The 15,650-nt window shown below is 34.2% G+C and overlaps 2 protein-coding genes across 5 annotated transcripts; both read left to right on the top strand.

Moving 5' to 3' along the window:
• The first annotated feature begins 878 nt into the window (after positions 1–878).
• On the top strand, positions 879–1,800 carry LOC112516818. Its single transcript, XM_025124051.1, has 3 exons — positions 879–971; positions 1,045–1,279; positions 1,352–1,800. Exons 1-3 carry the CDS (start codon positions 879–881, stop codon positions 1,798–1,800), a joined length of 777 nt encoding a protein of 258 aa, XP_024979819.1.
• Positions 1,801–2,282: 482 nt separating this feature from the next.
• On the top strand, positions 2,283–13,184 carry LOC112516638 (THO complex subunit 7A-like). 4 transcript variants are annotated; one of them, XR_003069615.1, is made up of 5 exons: positions 2,286–2,386; positions 2,542–3,172; positions 6,242–6,333; positions 8,021–8,122; positions 12,966–13,055. XR_003069615.1 is itself a non-coding variant. In XM_025123802.1 (3 exons), the coding sequence occupies exons 1-3, from the start codon at positions 2,300–2,302 to the stop codon at positions 13,095–13,097; spliced, it is 585 nt and encodes a 194-aa protein (XP_024979570.1). In that variant the 5' UTR covers positions 2,283–2,299; the 3' UTR covers positions 13,098–13,184. The 4 variants fall into 4 exon arrangements, 2 of the variants coding, with proteins under 2 accessions (XP_024979570.1, XP_024979569.1); XR_003069616.1 differs by lacking the exon at positions 8,021–8,122 and having other exon boundaries at positions 12,966–13,049; XM_025123802.1 differs by lacking the exons at positions 6,242–6,333; positions 8,021–8,122 and having other exon boundaries at positions 2,283–2,386; positions 2,807–3,172; positions 12,966–13,184.
• The last annotated feature ends 2,466 nt before the right edge of the window (positions 13,185–15,650 follow it).

The following is a 15,650-nucleotide window of genomic DNA, read 5'->3' as shown; positions in this document are numbered from 1 at the left end:
GACTATACAGACTATAAATCCCCCCCCCCCCTTCTAATGCTATCATTATTTAATCCTATATTATAGGATCTCATAGACCTTTTTAATCCAATCCCAACTGATTTGGATAAAAGGTTCATTGGTGTGAAATCCTATTGAACTTTTTCATATTTTACTTTCATGAGAGGAACTATAGTAATCTATGTTATGTGCTATAATAATCTGCTATTTTTTTTATCTTTTCTGCTTGATTTAGTCATGGATGATAATGTGCGTGTGAAGTGGACACACGAACTTACCAAACGGTTTCTAGAGACTTGTATAGAAGAGGTCCATAAAGTGGGTCGAAATGGAGGTAGTCTTCGCAAGGAGACTTGGGTGAAAGTGGCAACCAAACTTGGAAGTTGAACAAGTTGTTATTTGGTAATGTGTTTTGGAAGTTGAACATGTTATTTGGTAATGTGTTTGATATTGAAGTTTCATTATATTTTAATTTTATTTATGTTTTTAACAGGTTTATCATGGATAATAATAACAGAACTATACTTCTCATCGTCGTATTTTTATATATGTTCTACTTGCGACAAAGGCGTTTAAAAAGGAAAAGAGATAATATGTCTGCAATGACTGGACGTCAATTTACGAATGAACTACTTGAAGGTAGTGATCGGCAATGTATTGACTTGTTGCGAATGTCCCGTGAAGCTTTCATTCGATTATGTGATTACTTTAAAGCAAAATGTTGGTTAACGGATAGCAAACATATATTGGTCGAAGAAAAAATGGCTATCTTCCTGATGATTATAGGTCACAATCAACGTTATAGAGTGTTGAAAAACAGGTTCCAGCACTCAACACAAACAATTCATAAAATTTTTCATGAAGTGTTGGATAAAATGATGGAGTTTGCAAAAGAGATCATAGTTCCTACATCATTTAATCCTAATCCAGACATCCCTGGGAATAATAGAAGGTTACGACGAATATTTAAGGTAAATAATAATTCAATAATATTTGTATAACTTTCCTTAATAAATTTATTTTGACTATTTAGCTTTAATGTAGGGAGCAATTGGAACATTGGATGGAACTTTAATACATGATGTCGTCCCTATTCAAGAGCAACATTTATATAGAGGACGAGGAAAGGGTGAATGTTATCAAAATGTTTTAGCAATTTGTGATTTCAACATGGTTTTCACATTTGTTGTTGCCGGATGGGAAGAAATTGCGCATGATTCTAGAATTTTGTCTGAAGCTTTAACAAATGGTGATATTGGATTTCCATTTCCTCCTTCAGGTATATAATTGATTTTACTGGTAATATATTTGCTATATTCATTTGAACAAACATTTTATTTATTGTTTTCAGATAAATATTACCTATGTGATGCTGCGTATACGAATACTCGAGGATTTATGGCGCCGTATCGTAATGTTAGATATTGGCTCGGAGACTTTCGTCGTCGACGAGCAATGAACAAGTATGAAAAGTTTAATCATTCTCATGCAAAACTTAGAAATGTTATTGAACGCTCTTATGGCGTCCTGAAAGCACGTTTTCCAATATTGAAAAGAATGACACCATTTACACTTGAGGTTCAAAGTGATGTTGTTATTGCATGTTTTGCGGTTCACAACTTCATACGGAAGGAAGGTTTAAGTGATGAGCTATTTTCTGAGTATGATCAAACCAACGAACAASARAACGATGACGAGRATGAGGCTGAAGAGATTCAATCGCATGGGAGTGCCGCTGACCAAACATATATGGCTAGTTTAAGAGAAGAAATTGYGACACAATTACAAAATGAATATTGATTCTAGTTGTTATGAGACTTTTATTCGTGTTTTGAATCAATTGACGTATTTCAATTGAATTTTTGAATGTATTAAAAGTATATGGTAGTTTACAAATGGTTTAAATGATTGGATATTTCAGTTAAATTTAATTGAAATGAATTGATTCAGATTTCAGACTTCAGAAGTTTGTCAGTTTACAAAAACAAACAGTCTTATTGATTCAGATTTCAGACGTAAAAACAAACAGTTTGACTGATTCAGATTTCAGATTTCAGACGTAAAAACAAACAATCTGACTGATTCAGATTTCAGACTTCAATACCACCTCTTAAAATTCAAAAGTAAATTCAGACTTCAGACTTCAGCACCTCTTAACAAAACAAACTGTCACCTTAATAAATCGTGATTATATTTATTTTTGTTTACGGAAATCATTTTATTTTGAAAATAAGCGTTATGCCCTTAAAAGGCCACCGCAAAATTAGAAATCTTTTGCGATGGCCACCTCCACCGCTTGATGCTCTGTTCCTACCGCCGGAAAAAGGCCGCGGCCGCCCTTCGCGTATTCATCTACTCTTCAGAATCTGCAATATCACAGACGAAGGTGCGTTCTCTTGTTCTTCCTCCTCTCTCCTTCCTCATGAATCGGTTCATAAGATCGTGATGCCGTTTGTGTAGAAATTAGGTCATATGTGAATATCTCGATTTCTGTTGATGTCTTTTTTGTTTCATTTATTCGATGAAAAATCAAAATTTCAGGGCTAAATCAAACAGAGAAATTTTGCTTAGCTAAATGTTGAAACCTAGGAAAGTTAGTGGTAGGGGAGAAACAACGGGTGGAGCTGCACACTATGCATTTGGAGCCCTAGAAGATGATATGATTATCAAACATAGGCTTCTCACACGAACAACAACCACAAGGGGTGAACCTCCTTTAAAAAAGCTTCAAAAGAAGTTCACTGCTTTTGCTCTGGAAACTGAGAAGGACGCAGAGAACTTTGCTGATTGTGAGAGGCTTGCCAAGGCTTTCTTGCAGGAGCTGAAGACTTTTGAGCTCCCCTTGGTGAAGACGAAGGCAGTTATTGATGCAAATGTGAGAGAGAAGGAGAATTTCAATGAGTTGAATGATGAGATTAATAGGAAGATAGTGGAGGCACAAGATGATATTGAGGATTTGAAGAGGCAACTTGAGGAGAGCAAGGTGGAGAGGAAGCATAAGGAGGAGTGTGAGACGATTAGGAAGTTGATTGCTGCACAGCAGCCCAGATATGAGACTCAGAAGCTGATTAATGAACTGGAGAAGGAGATTGCAGCATTGGAAGCAGAGAATACTGCAAGTTCAAGGACACTGGAACTTCGTAAAAAGCAATTTGCTCTTTTGTTGCATGTGGTATGTACTTTTTGCATAGTAAGCGTCCTTAAAATGTTATTTGTTATTCTATGTGATGCTTGCATTATAGTTGGCATATGGTAACAGTGCACTAATTGATTTCTCAAGGACGAGTTATATGTGTAGGGTTCTCTTGGCCCAAAATAGAAATAGAGGAAACTACATAGCTCTTGGTAGTCATGGACCAGTGATATAATAGTTTTATCTCTGATTTATACTTTCTAAGAGGGTGTTAGAAGCTCTGTTGCTGTAGTAGACACACCATATAGCTTGAGGTTCTTTCGCAAACCCAAATTACCAACATGGTGCTTTGGGTTCCTAGCAGGCCTGTAAATGGCAACCGGGGAATCCCAAACCAGCTTTGGATTAGATGACAATCAAATTGTAATTCAACCATTTAACATTAACCGAAACAAACTTGAATATATCTATATTTGTTTTCATTAAATTTTTGACGGATTGTATTTCAATTCTGAATATTTATAATAAATATATTAATACAAACTAAACGAACACCAATTCATATAACTCTTAGTTCTCTCACATGATGTAGAATCTTGTTTTCTCATCATGATGTCTTTCTTACAATTAATATTGCAACATGCACTCTAGTCAAAAATTAACTGTAGCAGTACACAGTTTCCAATGTTGTTGGTACTAGGCTACTAACTTCATGACATCCAAACAGAACGTTTTTTCTTGTTTAACTTGGTAAATGTAGGTAAAATGCTGGCTATTTGTTGGTTTTTTTACATATCTGATAACACTTTGAAGAGAGCCAGAGAAATTGGACGTGCATAGTTTAACTATCTCCAGAACTGCATGGCCTGAAACTTGTATTTCATTCGGAAGAATTTTGAAAATGAAAATACTGAATAACAAATAGTCCTTCTGATCTTAAAACTAAGTCGGCATCATAGTCCTTCTTGTCTAGATGTTGTCTCTGACACATGTTGCTCCTCCTTTTAGGAACACCTTGTTCATATAACAGAATCTTATCTTAGTTAGTTCATGTAGAGAATTATGTCACTAACCATCTTTGTATATCCAAAGTATACATGTTTTAATGTGTATCTATTTCTGCCTTTGAATTAAAAAGAAGAAAAGATAAGAAACCAACTCTACCTTATGCGGAAAATTATTTCATTCTCATGAATGTTTAACTTTTAAATAGTTGCATCTTCAAAGGCTCCTGCTTTAGAATCCCAAATGCTTGCACACCGCTCCATATATGATGGTCTGTTGATCCAAGATCTCTATGATCCTAATGATGATCACTCTCTCAAAGTGAGTCGTAGGGAAGAGGCATCCCAACCAACCCTCAAGTACCTGCACGGTGCAGGTCATGTTTCCTCGTATTGGTAACTATAAAATGCAGAGAGTTTAAACCAATCATTCTGTTCAGATTTGTTTATTATTCTTCAGTGACCTGGTTGAAATTTTTTGACTAGATTAAGAGAGTTTATCTAATTTACTTCAAAACTCATGTTGCTAATCGAGTAAACATATATAAACTAATTGTGCCTTGCACCAGTCAACAAGTTCTTTTAAGAAAGGAGTTTTGAAGGTTAAACCAACTCTTATTCAAGTGCAAAGTTCTCAAATCATATAGAAAGTTATTATTTGGGCACAAAAGGTGCAGCTTATTCTACCACATCCAACCAGAAGGTACCAAATTCTTAATTTGTGGTCTCACTGTGGTAGAAAATGGATGAAGTTTAACCTAACTTTTGACCTGTTTTGCTAATTCTGTACATTTTTGAGCAAATGTTACAAAACAAAAGAAGACTTTCCCAGCTTGGAAACCTATAAGACTCATACCACTGTTCTACAACATCTGATCTTATATTTTGGTCCCAAATAATTTGAAGTTGGCTGGAGGTACAAACCGCATATATCCTGTGTTGGTGTACTGCATATGTTTGTTGATATTATGGAACAATTTTTGTAGTTTCAAGGCTGTTGCTGGTGTCTTCATGGCTATAGCTGTTTACTTAATTGAACATTATATGAAGTTAGTTATGTTTTTTGGCCCTTAGACAGAGAAAGTTAAATGCATTGGAACCTCGTTCCTAGAATGTTTGAAGTCCTGTTTCATGTGGACTCTATGGAGTATCCAGTGGCTCGATTTAAGATTAGGTTGGGAGGTGGAACCCTGATTGTAAAAATATGGCCCATAAGTGTCTATTAAGGACTTCTGTACTAAAGGTCTATGTATTGGGTTCAAATTTTTACGACTGTTCATAACTGGTATGCTGAGGCACTCTGTTTGTATAGCTTGAATGCCAGTTGGTTCCCTAGCAGTTTGTTGTTTTAAGTATGTCAAAAGCTTAGGTTACACCTCAATTGATGTGCTAGGAAGTCTTCGAAAGTGCTAGAATTTTTGTCCTATTGCATATATAATTCCATTAGAATTAGGATTCACAAGTGTTGTGTCAAGCTCAGTAGTGAACAATACACCAAGCATGCTCAATAGTTAATATGTGACCATGAAGGGTTGAAGAGATGTGATGACCTGAAGACCAGCTTGTTTAATACTTTAATGTGGTCTGTTGAGAAACAAAACAACAACAACAACTTACACATAAAGAGCATGCCTGAAATGAAATTGTTGGTCAGTATGAGCAGATGCATGAAAGAAGTACTTAAAATTGAAGGCATGATGGTACATAGCTCAATAATATAGCAAGTGGATTTGTATTAGGTGGTTAAGAGAAACAATGTAGCATGTTATCAGGATTTTATTACCACTCTAAGAGCAGTTCAAAGTTAATAAGCGTAAAATAGTATAGAACAGATGATTTGTAGGTCACTTATGTGACTCAATTATTTTTGTACGCCTAAGCACCAGGATATGGATACATTGATGTGTTAATATGCATTTGTGGCAGTGTGGGTTTGATAAGGAAAAGCCCTCAAGTGTGTATGAACTATTATTACATATCAGTTGTAAGCATTCAACTTGAATTATGATATTGTGCCATTGGACTACTTAAGTTGCCTAGTTAGTCCTGTGTTGCTTTTTCACCATTGTCTCTTCATGTGCATATGACATGGACCTCAATTCAGTTTACATTAAATGAATAATCATAAGACCGTAACTACATATGACCAACACCTACCTTCAAAGTTCAACCGGAAGCTTTGTTCCAAAGAGAGAGGTACGTCTCGATTTCTTGTAGTTAAAATGAATGCTTTATACGATCAATACTTGTATGAATTTCATTATTTTGTGAGAGAACATTGATAACTACATTAATCTTGGTCTGTATTGTACTGTAATCAACATGTTCATGATGCCTTCATGTAAAACTTATGGATGGACGCAGTTAGTAATAGACTACCTGCAAGTTATTCTTCCAATTACATCCTAAATTCAAACCCATGCCACATGCATGCAGTGTTATGGCATTGGGGGATCTTAAATTTAGAGCGATTGAAATAGGACAGGGAATATGTTGGTGTCTGAAAAGAGTCTTTCCCGAGTTTTGTGACTTAAAGCATCTTCCACTATTTTGAGTATTGCTTTTGTAAATTTTCTTCATGCTAGTTAATCTTAAGTAAAAAAACTTGTCACTAGAAGCTTTATGTTAAACATATAGCAATAACTGATACGTATCAATCTCACTGGGCTATTTATCAACCAACATGGTAAAATAAGAAAAGAAACATAAGTGATGGTAATTACCTTACAGAAGATTATGATTTAATAATTGACTCGAAATAACATGACAAGAGTTTCAAAGGGGAGAGTTAAAACAACAGGAAAATGTAATTCACAAGTAAAGATCAGAAAAACAAGAGTTGGCCTTTCATACCATGTCAAGTCTCCTGTAGGAGAGGCTCATTAATCTCTATTCTCATTTTCTTGGTAAGTAGGTAAGCCGATAAAAGGATATCTTACGATCTGTATTCTTCTGAATATTTTTTCCCGTGTACAAGCCTTTCTCTTGAAGTTCTATGCTAATATACACTGCTGTCCATCTGTTATATACGATGTTTGCCTAAAACTGATTCATTTGTTTTCTAAAATTTGGTTTTCGTGCTTCTTTTTTCTTCTTCAGTGAGATTTGTAGGCATAAATCACATATGGATTTAGTATACTAGATTACTGGTTAACTATGGTTAGAGTTACTCAGGCTGTAAATCACATGTAAAAGCTGGATTTCCTTCAAGACTATTTGTATAAGCGAGAAATATGATCTGTGGTATTGCGAAAAATTGTCTGGTTACAATTATTCCAGCTGAAAATTAGATGTAGGAGAGAGATTGCCTTCAATACTACTTGGATAAGCGAGCAATAAGATCTGTAGCATATGCAAAATATTGTCTACTTTGATTAGTTACTATGCCTAGAAGGATGAAACATACGTTAAAGCATTAATGCCTTGTTTCGAGGTTTGAAAATCAAGCATCTTGCAAAGAACCACCAGCGCTAAAAGTTATTCTGATACCATAGTAGACATACTGGAATTTTGTATCGGAAATTTGGAATTTCTATTAACGTTCCTGGCCATGTATAAACTTTGGGATTCAACATTCTCATTGCAAATGTACGTTTTTACTGTCATGTAAATAAACATTATTTACTCCATATAATGTACAACTATTGGCCTCCTAGCACAGCTTTTAATTTTCTCCGACTTGTATATATTATGATACAAACCTCTCGAGAGGCTAAATCCTTTGCTCAATAATGTATTTGGTTTGCCATTCTGAACAGAATAAGGTTTTTTATTACTACTATCATAAGGACTGGAATGGACTTAGATAGAGATTTTTTTCTTTTTAACTATGAACATTTATGCTTAGTTCTCTCAGCCCACCTTTGTTTCTATCATTATTTAGATTTGGGGATAGAAAGTTGAAGTCTTAAGGATGCTATTGAGTTCAATTTGAAGATGAATGTGATAGTCTGTTGATCAGCCTTCTCTTTCCCTTGACAGTAATGTACTTCTCTATCTCTTCATTCTCTTGTGCATGAATCCTATGTACTTGTACAAAAGTGGAGTTTGCTCCCTTATCATGAGATGCCCTAGGAAGAGTGGTTAAAGTGTACGACCTAAGTTGTCGTCATTTATCTGTTTTCGTAATCTTTGATGGACTAATTTATTTTACATACTTCTACTGCTCCAGGATAGATGGTTAATTTTGCCGACTTTGATAAGAGTATCAAAACATATCATATTGTTGATAGCACATACATGTAATAAGAACCAACAGTTCTGATTAGGATGACATTGGCACTCCTATCCATCAGCCAATAATACTCTTCTGACCTTGTCCATCAGTCAATTTAATTATTGACTTAACTCTAGGTGATAATACCAAAACAGATGAGGGGTATCTCAACATTATCATATCTGTCTTTCTCTCTTTGTCAAACTTTTCACAAGGGGTCTTCACGGAAATAGGTGCTCTACTCTTTGTGGTAGAGGTGGGGAATGTGTACACCCTCTCTAGACTCCACCTCGAGGGGGCATATACTATACTGGGTTCGTTTGGTTTGGTTTTTTTATAACTAGGTCCTCAAAATAAGAACACATGCAACATTTTGTCCAGGGTATGTGCTACAACTGTATTTATATTGGGTTTCATTTTTACCTTAGCTCAACTAGTATGTGGTACAAGGCCTGTGCTTGCTTTACTAAGAACAGTTTTTTTTGAGAATAAAGAGGTTGCATATTAAATTTGGCTGCTTCTTAACTATCCTAACTTGATCAATTTGTTTCATTTTAGCAATGCTTGGCTCACCAATGTATCTATGATGTGTTAGGAAATCTTTGGTACCATTGGGGACCAAATCAAACCAAACTAGCCCAGTATATCCCACCTGGATGTGGGATTGGTGGGGATGTATGTAGACTTAACCTCTATCTTAAAGAGTAGAGCGGTTGTTTATGTGAAAAACCCCCGCTTATGAAAGGTGTGCGGAATAAAGAGAAACTTCTATCAAAGGAATAGAGGAAATAGCAAAAGTAGGTCAGAAAAACAGAATGTGAAACAAGAAACAAGCATCAAACAACAAGAAAATCAGGTTAGAAGTAGACATCAACATATTAGAAGTTGGTACAAGTAGACATAACCACACATCAGCACGCTGGTAACCTAACGGCTGGCTGCACTAACCCTATCCCCCACCCTCTACCTCTCCAGCTCTTGACTATGCTAGCTACAAAGCCCCTCTCCTAGTCTACTACCTAGTCCATCTCAATAACTCCTATCAGAGGCCCGTCTTCAGAAATGTCTGAAGTCTCCATGTTTAAAATTCTGGTAGCATTAAAACGGTAAAAAACCTAACAAAATCCTAGGATTTGAAGTAAACAAACTTTGAGTGTCAATCACTTTAGAAATTCATCATCTTGTCTTTTTAACACCGAAGACCACAAAATATCTTCCAAGTTGATGAGGAAAACATTGCTGTCCTTCACAACTGGTGCATCACAAATCGATAAATAAGTTATAGATACAAAACCGTGTGATTACTAATTGATCAATATATGTTATCTAAATTGTTGAATATAATAAATAAAGGGAAAAGTTCAAAAAAAACCAACGGACTTTACTGTTTGGAACGATTAAGTCCTTGGACAATTTTTTGGAACAAATAAACCCTTGGACTTTACAAAACCAATTAAATAAGTCCTTGGACTTTACAAAACCTGTTAAATAAGTCCTTGGACTTTACAAAACCTGTTAAATAAGTCCTTGGACTTTCTAAAATATGTTAAATACATTTTGTTAGTGAAAAATGAACGAAAAACAATGGATTTTCATATTTTGAACGATCAAGTTCATAAATATTTTTTGAACGAAAAAAGTACTTACATTAAAAAAAACAAATATACCATTCTCATTACTATTCGTAAAATATACAAAAGTTGTATCCAAAGCATAATAATCTGCATACAAATTTTGGACATAATTTTACCAAAAATTAAACCAAAATATATACCAAAAGTTGAATCAAAGTATGTAACAAAAGTTGAGCCAAAGTATGTAACAAAAGTTGCGCAAAGAAAATACTAACAATTGCGCCAAATATACCAAAAGTTGCGCCAAAAAATACCAACAATTGCGCCAAATATACCAAAAGTTACGCCAAAATATACCAAAAGTTGCGCTAAAATATACCAAAGTAATGCCTAATCTATGTCAAGGTCATGGTATGAACTATTCTTCATTTGCACTTTAAATTCTGGTGGAGATATAGCCATTTGACTTTCTTGTAAACCTTCTTGATGTCTAACAACATCACCACTTTCATGATGTTCTTCATCACCAACAGTAGTATCATCTTCATCACGGTCTTCATCGTTAACAACAGCCTCTCTTGAAATTGAATACGGTATGATGCCTTCACACCTGAAGATGTCTTTAATGATAAAAATAAAGTGTAAGCAATAGTCATAAAAAATGTTTCCCATATTTAAAATAAAGTGTAAGCAACAAGTCCCATAGGAAAATCAAGCAGATACATTATATCCTTCCCTTTCAACTTGAAGCATGGTTTCAAGTTTCCTGTATTTAAAAGTTATTTTGTCTCTCCTATCACTCGAGCAACAATGAATTATATTATAAGTATGTGCTTATTTTTGGAGATTGATGATATGAGTAAGGCTTTAATAAAATGAATTGACAATGGGAGAGCATTAGAAGTTCAAATCCCCCCAAACCATACCATCAAACCAAGCACCTCCTTATAATTCTCTAGTAAATTACATATATGGAAATGTCAGTGGCATTAGATAGTCACACAAGTTAATTAGCAGCACAATTAAGCAAGTATGCATAAATCTAGGCTACTGTTACCTAATGTGTGGTATGATTTGGTTAGTAGCACACATACATATCTTGACTCTAATGTTTTTTAGATGCAAAACTGGTGGAAGAAAATCTTGTTATTAGATAGAAAGGGAGTGGGAAAATCTCAAATAGGATGCAAAAAACAGTCAATTAAAGGTAATACCATCAGGTAGTAGTTATCATGAATGGCTAAGGAGCAATGAAACCAAACTAGTCACAATAGATTGAATAACTTGCATTGTGGAACCAATGACACCAATGAAACCAAAATTATCACAGCAGAGACATGAAACCTATGAGACAAAAATAATCATATGAAAAAGAGAGATGAAAGCAAAAATAATCACAATAGATTGGATTTTGAAAGTCGAGAGATCTTACCTGTTGAATCGATGGTAGGTTTGAAACCAGAGGTCATCGCTAGGTTTCTGACAGGATTTCAAGGGTGCGATTCTAACAGATGGTGCGTCGTTGGTTTTCCAACTGATGTTACAACGGCGGAGAAGAAACCAAAGAAGAAGAAAAAAAGAAATCTGGAGCAAACCTGATTAGCGAGCGACAGGGGCGGCGACGAGCGGAGGTGGTGCGGCGACGATCTGGTACGGCGTTGACGAGCGAAGGTGGTGCGGCAACGATCTGGTACGGCGGCGATGAGCGGAGGTGGAGGGAGCGATGGAGATGACGGTGTGCGAGAGGGAGAAGGAGATGGGAGGGGAGGGAGCGATGGAGGGAGCGATGGAGCGAGAGGGAGAATGATTTTTTAAGTTTTTTTTAATCTAATAAGTTACCTTCTCTTCAGGTTATAGGTTACCATTTCAAGGAATGAGGACTGACTTAATAGGTTTTGTAAAATCTAAGGATTTATTTAACAGATTTTAGAAAGTCCAAGGGTTTATTTGTTCCAAAAAATTGTCCAAGGACTTAATCGTTCCAAACAGTAAAGTCCATTGGGTTTTTTTGAACTTTTCCCATAAATAAATGACAGGAAGCAATGTGCTTTTTAGTGTTGAAGTCTAGTAACTAAATAATACCGTAGTTACTAATGACTGATTAGTAACAAATCTGGATTGTGTTAACACTAACATATAGCTATATAACAAATTAACAAGAACCAAGGAATTGCTACTTCTATTTAAGCTAGAAAAAAATTAGAAAATCTTCCATACATAAGATTTTGTTAAATAAGGAAAAAATGCATATTAGTGGAAAATAAATACCTATAGTATGCACACATGGGATGAAACAAAGGAAATATATGATAACTACACATGGTAGTGAAGGTGGATACATTCACTTCATTCTTATTTTTTTGTGGGCGATATGATTCTAAGGTTAATTGATCTGAGGCTTATGGGAACCAGTGGTTCTAATAAACTATTTGTAGTTTGCAGATTATGTTCGTTACAACTGTTAAAATGCTCTTAGCATAATAACAGTCAAGGGTAACTTCTTAATTAGGTTGATTTGTCGTATTTTTGCACATTCATACAGTGGATATTAATTAATCTATTAATCCTGATCCCGATTCACCAACGTACCTTGGCTTTCTGAGAGTGCTTTTGGTACACAAACGGGACTGGACATGATTGGACGTATTGGACTGGGTAAGACTTGATCAAGAGTGAGGTAGGCAGTTGAAAGACCTTTTTAGGAAGTTTTAGGGTTTTAATTTAATACGGGTAGTTTAATAATATATCAATCTTGTCCCATCTTGATTTTTTTTCCATCTCTTTTTGTGGGACAAAAATAATGCACTTTTGTTCCACTCAGTCCAGTCTTGCCCAATCTTATCCCAGTCTAATGTTGCATCAAACATGAGACGATCTTGTCTCGCATACCAAACGCATTAGGGTTATAAGAGCAGCCTTTCTATGCCATCTTTCACTGGCATTTTGCACATATTGTTTCTGTTACAATCTTCCATTCCCAAATGAGTTATCTTACTTATTTCTCCAAAAGATTAAAATGTTCTTGATATGTTATGCAGGTGGATGAGTTACAGAACACCATCGAGGAAGAGCAAAAGAGTATGGTGGAGGAAATGCGAATGGCGATGTACGAGAACAAGAACATTGTGGAGGATGTTGCTGGGAGTTCAGAAGCTATGGCCATTGATTAATGTATGTTTACTTTGTCTTAAATTGATGAACCTTAATCTTAAGGTCTTTTAGTTGCATCATTTTTATATTCCCTTTCGCAGTTTGCCAACAAGATTCGCAATCCTCACTACAACAAAAATAGGTTTGTAGGATGCCAAAAAATGTGCAAGTGTTCAAATAGACCGTTCGATAGCACTTAAATTTATAGGACTGAACAATCAAACATCTTATCTAAAAATGTAACAATAAGTTTATAGCATGTTTTTGGATGTCGTAACAAGTGTTTGTAGGCATATTTTAAAATAGCTTTTTATAGAACACTATTTGAAAAAAAATATCTTATAAAAACAAATGTACTATAAAAAGATGTGTTCATAGGGTACTTAAAAATATCATATAAAATAGTTAATACGACACTTTATTTTATAAGTTCCATAAAAAACTTTTGAAGGCGCTCAAAAGCGTCCTTCAAACTTTTTGTTACACTTTTAGATTCGACGCTTTTATGTTTGGTCCTATAAAGTTAAGTCCTATAAAGCAGTCTATTATGACACTTAGACATCAATGTATGGGTTGGGCTGATCCGATTGAAGGCATTTAAACAACTTAACCAAATGTTTGCGATTTGAACAACCTAAAATGTTTGTGATTTGAAAAATCTCAACCCAACCCAACCTAAACCATGCAGATTGGGTTGGGTTAGCTGGGTACATCAAAATATTCTCGTATGTTTGTTACCGTGAATACGGTGTTTTCTATACTCATAAATCTTTTTTATGATCAATTAGTTGATACAACTTATTCGTATTTCTTAAGTAGATTACATTTAACTGTTTTGCTTAGTTTGAATATATACGATCACATTACTTTTAACATATATACAAAAACGCATGTAGGAGTTATAGACGGAGGAGATTTAATATATATATATATATATATATATATATATATATATATATATATATATATATATATATATATATATAGAGGAGTGATCATATGAAAACCGCCTTCATTTGTGTAAACCGTGCAAACCACCTTTATCTGTCGATTTTATTGTTTAATCTTATGAAATTTTTTCATGAAATTGTTTAATATTGTGAAATTGTTTCATATAATACTTAATGAAACTGTTTCATGTATATCTCTAACATTAATGAAACTGTTTCATGTATTTCTCTAAAATTAAAATAATAAAGATGATAATATCTATGATTAACACCTTCCACAATAAAAATGATTAATCAACCTCTCATAATTACAAAAAAATGAACAAAATAAAAAATTATGATTGGTTGAATGAGGTTTTCACGGTTTTTACAAATTGAGTGGTTTTTATTTAGGGTCAAGATCAAATGTTAACCAAAATTTTTGTGTTAACTTTGCAAACCATGTCAATCAATCACAATCCATTCTTCTATTAGGTATCTATCATGTTCACAATTTAGTGGAGGAAACACGGTAGTAAAATCTTCGGTATCGTTCAAGCTATTATGGATAAATACATTGAAAAAAAAAATCGACAACATTGAGAAGATTAAAATAGTTTATGGTGACAATCGGAGTTCGAGTTCGGGAAATGAAGAAATTAACCAAAGCGAATGTCTTGGTAATGGATTAATATTTTATTAAACTCGTTTTAATCGAAATTATGTTTATTATGATGTGTTGTGTTTCTAGTAGTTCATATTGTGTTGATAAATTTTTTTCTTTAATTATTAATACGTATCTAATTCATATGTTCAACTGGAAGTACATGCACGACTCATTTTCATATTGTCATATTACCGACTTGTATGAATCATAAACCATCGTTTTCATGTTACTTCTATCATATGAACACAAGTGTTATTCTTTAAGCTTGATACCAAATCTTTATATTTGTGTAAGTGTTTGCACCCGGTGTTCATAGCGTCGGGGTTTTGTATTCATATATTTTATACGATATGAACAAGGGTGAACACGATATGAACAAGGGGTGAACAACCATGTAAGACCATAAACATATATGAACAAGGGGTGAACCTTAAACGGCGTGGATGCAATGCATATATAAAACTTCAATTGACAAATGATCGCTCCTGAATATGTTTATAATGAAGGAATTATTGTTCACAAGCTGTTCATATCGTGTTCATACATGTTTTATTTATTTATTTCCTTTCGTATAACAGTTATTCTTATTATGTTCATATTGTGTTTATAAATGATATGCAGCCAAAGTTCATATATATGTCGATTTTTTGTTCGTATTTGACACAATGGTTCATATGTATATAGTTGTGTTCATATGGTTTTACATTAACAAAAATCATATAATTTTTTGATTTTGTAACTCCCAATTAATGATATGGGAGTTACATAAAAAATTACCTAAATACCCTTTTCAACTTTGTTCACTTATCTTTATAAAATTTTAAAATTAAAAAAATAAGTTTTTATCATGATTAATTACAACCGTTTATTGAAAGATTTAATGGCCAAGATCGGTTAACAAAGTTAACACAAAAACTTTGGTTAACATTTGAACTTGACCATATGTATATATATATATATATATATATATATATATA

This window comes from Cynara cardunculus, assembly GCF_001531365.2.
Source record: "Cynara cardunculus var. scolymus isolate 2C chromosome LG 8, CcrdV1, whole genome shotgun sequence".
Classification (NCBI taxonomy): Eukaryota; Viridiplantae; Streptophyta; class Magnoliopsida; order Asterales; family Asteraceae; genus Cynara; species Cynara cardunculus.
The sequence above is the reverse complement of the archived record's forward strand: the minus strand, read 5'-3'. Positions and strand labels throughout refer to the sequence as shown.

Excerpts from the sequence above, each read along its gene's own strand:
- LOC112516638 (XM_025123801.1), top strand. The coding sequence starts at position 2,576 with ATGTTGAAACCTAGGAAAGTTAGTGGTAGGGGAGAAACAACGGGTGGA. Across the intron at positions 3,173-12,965 it reads TTGCTCTTTTGTTGCATGTG|GTGGATGAGTTACAGAACAC; the intron begins GTATGTACTTTT and ends TATGTTATGCAG.